At 48.8% G+C, this 6,000-nt stretch overlaps 1 protein-coding gene across 1 annotated transcript in view; it reads right to left on the bottom strand.

The window, feature by feature from the left end:
* Positions 1-6,000, bottom strand: part of LOC308170482 (pleckstrin homology domain-containing family A member 5-like) — a gene marked incomplete at its 5' end in the record, with an annotated part of 152,999 nt that overhangs the window by 53,392 nt on the left and 93,607 nt on the right. The window contains 3 exon segments of the mRNA XM_080545270.1: positions 1,535-1,607; positions 4,291-4,395; positions 5,231-5,360. Of these exon segments, the coding sequence (XP_080401396.1) occupies positions 1,535-1,607; positions 4,291-4,395; positions 5,231-5,360 (308 nt within the window).

Raw genomic sequence — 6,000 nt, 5'->3', positions numbered from 1 at the left:
CTTAACTGTCCCTCCTAAAGACCTCCACTCCATCTCTTCAGGCTACACCTTAACTGTCCCTCCTAAAGACCTCCATCTCTTCAGGCTACACCTTAACTGTCCCGACTAAAGACCTCCATCTCTTCAGGCTACACCTTAACTGTCCCGACTAAAGACCTCCATCTCTTCAGGCTACACCTTAACTGTCCCTCCTGAAGACCTCCATCTCTTCAGGCTACACCTTAACTGTCCCTCCTGAAGACCTCCATCTCTTCATGCTACACCTGAACTGTCCCTCCTAAAGACCTCCATCTCTTCATGCTACACCTGAACTGTCCCTCGTAAAGACCCATCTCTTCAGGCTACACCTTAACTGTCCCTCGTAAAGACCCATCTCTTCAGGCTACACCTTAACTGTCCCTCCTAAAGACCTCCTTGTCCCCACTACCCCCACTGTACAGTTTCTCTACTGTAAATAAATAATTATGATTTTTAAAAGTAATTCTTCCTTCTTCTAGCATTGGGACTGCCAATGGCCCCTGGTCCTAGCATAGATTTATTTTTCTTATGGTGACTGATGGATAGATGATTCACTTACTTAGACAAATGTATTTTTGTAAGCCGCTTTGGATGAAGGCGTCTGCTAAATGCCAAAAATGTAAATGGAATGTAAATATTAAGAGAGTATTAACGCCTTTCATATCCATGACTTCAGCTGAGCCTGATCTAATTAACACCCTTCACCCTCCGGAAAGAGCAGCTCCGTCTTTAGTCCTTAGCAGTCTCTCCACCCTCACGTACAATCAAACCCCCCTCCCCCCCTTATCTCCCCTCCAACTGGTTGCGGTTTGATTTGTTACGGCCTCCTCCCTCCACTGCTGTCTTGTTCTGATTCTGTGTTGCAGGATGGCAGTGGGGAGAGGGGGCTTGATTAACACACACACACACACACACACACACACACACACACACACACAGACAGACACACACACTCACAGACACACATATACAGACAGACAGACAGACACACACACACACAAACACACAGAGACACACACACAAACAAACACACAGAGACACACACACACAAACAAACACACAAACACACAGAGACACACACAAACACAGGGCTAAACCCTCCTATCACAAGCACACATCTCCATCTCCCTGCAGTGCTGACGGTCACACCACTCTACACCTCACCTGACCTGAATAAAATCGCCCGAATTATCAACTTTCCAGAGCGCCACTGGTGACTTTATTCACCAAAAATGTATAAATAATGATGCTTCAGTTTCTAGCCAATCAAAGTATTGTTGCTAGGTAAATACCACATAGAACACTTGGCCCTTGAGTGTTCTGGAGCTCTTTGGCAGTTGGTGGGTTCACAGATGGGAGACATTACAAGCTTTGATGTTTGACCTTGCAAAAACTAAATCACACGTTTAGTCACGGTCGAGTTGGAGGTGGAATCTCAGCTCTGTGGTTTTGAAAGGAAAGCACAGGTGTGTGTGTGTGTGTGTGTGTGTGTGTGGAGAAGACAGACGTTACTCACCTCTGTAGTAGAACAGGCACATATCACACAGCACGAACCACCTCTTCTTCCATAGCTTCATCCCTGTGCTGTCCTGGAAAACACAACAAGAGAACCATGGACCCGGTCAAAGGAAATGCTTAAGAACAGCAGCTATTCAGCCAATAACGCTCCAGATGCCACGTGAGTCACCTTTGACCCCGAAACTAATGAAGAAGGAAAAGTCATGAGTAGAGGTAGTCAAAAGCACGGTATCTTTGTATGTATGAGGGTATGTATGTATGACACACTCAATAGGCCAGAGACAGAATAAAGGCGTCTGCTAAATGCCCAAAATGTAAATGTGCAAGCTAGGAGAACCGTCACACAGCTGGAGTCCAGCAGTAGGATTTGACGTCTGGTACCAAATAAAGCACAACACCAAAGAGAGCCGCAGTGCCATGGTAGTAAAACAAAGAGAACGGGTGCACTGTTTTGAGGATGCGATTACAAGCAAAACAACCCCCGCCCCCCCCGCCCCTTTAAGAGGGAACATTACTGCAGGGGTTGAAAAATAAAGCCTTCCACTGACGTCCTTCTCCAGTATCAGTCGATGCTGCGTTCAAAGGGCTTATGGGACTGCAGTTAAGAACAGGAGGAGGAGGAGGGGAGGAGGATGAAGGAAAGGGCATTGACCGCCTCTCTTCTTGGCTTTATTGGAAAAAGACTGACGTCCCTTAATCTAGGACTCCACTCTCCCTGGCCAGAGGGGGTACATTACCACGGAGACAGATACGTTTTTTTTTTTTTTTTTTTACGAGCTAACTTTGACCGAATGTATCTTCAACTTGGGGGTAACACATGTCAGGAAGGTGGCTCGCCAGGTAGGTTCCAATAACAACTTCTCCTCAAGCTCCCAGTGGACGGACGGAAAAGGAGGCGGAGTCAACCCCTCTGGCTCCTCCTCCTGTCTCTGAGCCGGGAGCCAGCGCTACTCCAGTCTGGCTGGAATTAATGGCAGGTGTTGAATCAGGGAACCGTGTTTGAGACATCGGGGAAGCCTGAACCTGAACCTGAACTTGATGCAGATGATGGCCTGCACCTATACAGCGCCTTATTCTAAAGCGTTTTACAATGGCCTCTCATTCACCCCATTCACACGCGGATGGCGGCAAGCTACCATGTAAGGCACTGGCCCCGCTCATTTGGAGCACTTTAGGGTTCAGTGTCTTGCCCAAGGACACCGACACGTGGCCAGCCAGGGATCGAACCGCGAACCGCCGATCGAACCACGAACCGCCGACCTAGCGATCATTAAATGCCGGCTCTGCCTCCTGAGCCACAGTCGCCCAAAATAACTCAAGTCGGGGAATTTGGGATCATCCTGAATATGTATAGCTTGCTTTGTAAGCAAAACCCTCAAAAGCGGAGGGATGGAGGGATTTAAAAACCGCCACTGTCACTACAGAAATGCAAACTACAGTTTATAAGCCAAGTGTCTCTAAACTTACTGGGAGAGTGTGGTTCTTGGGTTTTCGTGACCCTACAGTAGAAACACATCATTATGTTCTGAATGCATTTCTAGGCATTTCAAGATATCGAGGCATTCGTTCCAAAACGCAATTTTGAGATGTCGTGTTGTGTAGTGAGTTGTCTTTGTTGTTCCGTTAATAGAATTCATCACCTTCACCTCTCTGCGACACCTCTTCCCCCCCCGGGATCCCTCCCCTGCAGTCCCCCTCCCCTGCAGTCCCCCTCCCCTGCAGTCCCCCTCCCTTGTGCTTTCATGCGTTCACGGATGAGAGACCGTTCCCCAACTAATAGTAAAAGCAGTAGTAATCAGGCTGAGGGCTGAAAGAGGGGGAAAAAACTAATCTTTCACAAAGCATCAGTGTGACATTTGGTGCTCGGGGTTTCTGGATCAATTGAAGCAAAGGCTCAATTTCTTTTTTTTTTTATTTTAATAACAGAATAGAACTTCAATAGCTTCCAGGTTTGAGTGAAAAGGAAGGAGAGGAGAAGTGTAAATCCAGCTTTGCTTTGGCTGCTGCAGAAGGAGATATTTTCCAGTCACTCTATTGAACGACATCCAAACTAGCCCAGGTCCCCCTCTCAGAAAAACAAAACAACAACAGCTGGCAGCGGCAATCGTGTGCAAGTGGAGGCCCTACTTTTTTCCCCCCTCATTCACACGGCCGTGCCCGTCTGTAATCCAAACTAAAAAAAAATAGGAGTCCCGCTGGGTGCCTGAGTGTAAAGCAAGCCTCCTCTGGCTCTATAGCAGGCCACAGGCTTTGCCCCCCCCTCCCCCCACCCCGCCCCGTTCTCACCCCCGCTGTAAGCGACTAGGGAACCGTGATGAGAGGCTGCTATTTAAACAGCGGCTCTGGCCGGAGGACTTGCAAGGGGAGAAAAGACACTGGACAAAGGCAGGTCCTGAGATCCTCTAAGACGTGGGAAAGATTCCTTTGTGCCGGGCTTAAGACTGTTGATCACACGCTGACAGGAGAGAGCGGACCTAAGCCCTGCTTTAAAGTTCGGGGGGGGGAGGCAGGGGGGGAGAAGTAACAGGACTTTAGGTTAGCTACATGTGTCGGTTGGGTTTGAGAGACGGGTTACGGTGAGTTTAGGCTGTTTCTTTTTCACTTCTTGTCTTGTTCGTACGGCGACTGAGTGAGAGACGTGTTACTCAGACGCACAGGAGAAAGAGTCACGGCTGTCCTCTCCAGTCGAGGGCTGATTCACTGCGCTTCTGGACGTCTTATGTAAGGAAGGCCGTCCCCTCCGCGCTCACTCACCTGTTTGTAAAGCCAGTTGCTCTTCATGACGGGAGCGTTGGGGTTCCTTCTTATGGAGTTGGATCTCTTCCCGAAATTGTGGATTTTTTTGGAGGATCTGGAGGGCTGAAAAGGAGTGGGTGGACAGCAGGGGACATCAATAAAACAGTCATACAATAATACAGTCATATCGCAGAGGAGGAAGTGACTAAAGGCCGATTTAAAGTTCTGCGTCGAATTTACGTGCGTAGCTTACGTAGCCTACGTAAGGGGTCTCGCACTTTACACTTCTGCGTAGGCCGCGCTGCAATTACACCGTCACATCGCTAGATGGCAGTGTGTTTTCTATGCCCCTGTGCTGTGCCTCTTCCGGTTAGGAACTCAACGGAGCTCAAAGCTCAAAGCGGCATAATAGCGATCTTTTTGTTGTTATGCTTGTTGTAAATAAAAGTTCTATGATGCATTGAAATGACATTAAACTAAGATAATACGATGGTTATCATAATTTTTCAAATCTTTATTAATAAGTAATTACAGAAAAAGTAAATGACATTTCTGTCATGGCTTCCGCATTTTGGCCGACGAGAGTCGGAATCTTGTGCTACCAAGCGGACCAATCACAGAGCTTATGGTTGCGTAGAAACTGACGCGTTCTTAAATTTTTGGAGATGTGCACGTCAACCCTCTCCGTAGGCAACGCAAGGACACGCGGGACTACGCAAGGCTACGGCGTCGATTTTACGCAGAAGTTTAAATCGGCCTTAAGGCACACCTCCATTTAAAATACTTTCGGTAGGAATTATATATGACCCTCGGTTAGTGTGTGTGTGTGTGTGTGCGCGTGTGTGTGTGTGTGTCATCAGCCCTCTGCGCACTCACCGTACGTTTGAGACATCTTAATGTGAATGTGAGTGACGAACGAACCTGTGTGTGTGTGTGTGTGTGTGTGTGAGAGACTCACTCTGCCCGCGGGGCTGCTGGGGTGCGTGGCGTAGTCGGGGGACCCCCCTGCCCCTGTGTAGTTGCCGGCCTCACTCATGGTGCTCAGGGGCCGCTCCTTCTTCTCACTCACCGGCGCTTTGGGGGCGGGCCTAAAACAGGAGGGAGGGGGGAGGGAGGGAGGGGAGAGTATTGAGCACCAAGATGAGCTGAGCCTGGGCCACAGTAATCAGTCAACTACGCCCCCTCACCCTCCACCCCTTCCCCTCACCCCCTCCCCCTCCCCCGCCTGGGCTGCTAGACGGCAGCGCGTCTACCCTGCTCTCCCATGATGTCCGATCCGCTCAATCTGCTCTGTCAGGTCGGTCGGCAATTTAAACCCTGGGTTTCTAATGAGATCCCAACATGGCGGTATGAATCAAGCCAATTACTCCCACCACGTCACTGCGGATACATCTCCCCGTCTCTCGGCTACTCTAAATGGGCTCGGAGAAGAAGTCTGCCTGACAAATTGAGCCGCAGTCGTTTTAATGCAGCAGCAGCCGAAGCGGGGCCAAGAATGCCTCCGAGGGCTTCCAGAAAGAAAAGTTCCCCGGGAAAATAGTGGTCATGTAAAAAAAAAAAAAAAAAGGCTTCAAAAACTTTTCGGAAAAGGGAGTTGTTCCAATACCCCTGCCATTTCTATAACGTACCCCCTAAAGGATTTGATAGAACACCTTGTGAAAATGATGACAGTGTTATTTTTTTTTCTTCTTCTTCTCTCTTCCCATCGCATAACAATGTCCTACATTC

Source organism: Nansenia antarctica, assembly GCF_963989245.1.
Source record: "Nansenia antarctica genome assembly, chromosome: 14".
In the NCBI taxonomy this organism is placed as follows: Eukaryota; Metazoa; Chordata; class Actinopteri; order Argentiniformes; family Microstomatidae; genus Nansenia; species Nansenia antarctica.
The sequence above is the reverse complement of the archived record's forward strand: the minus strand, read 5'-3'. Positions and strand labels throughout refer to the sequence as shown.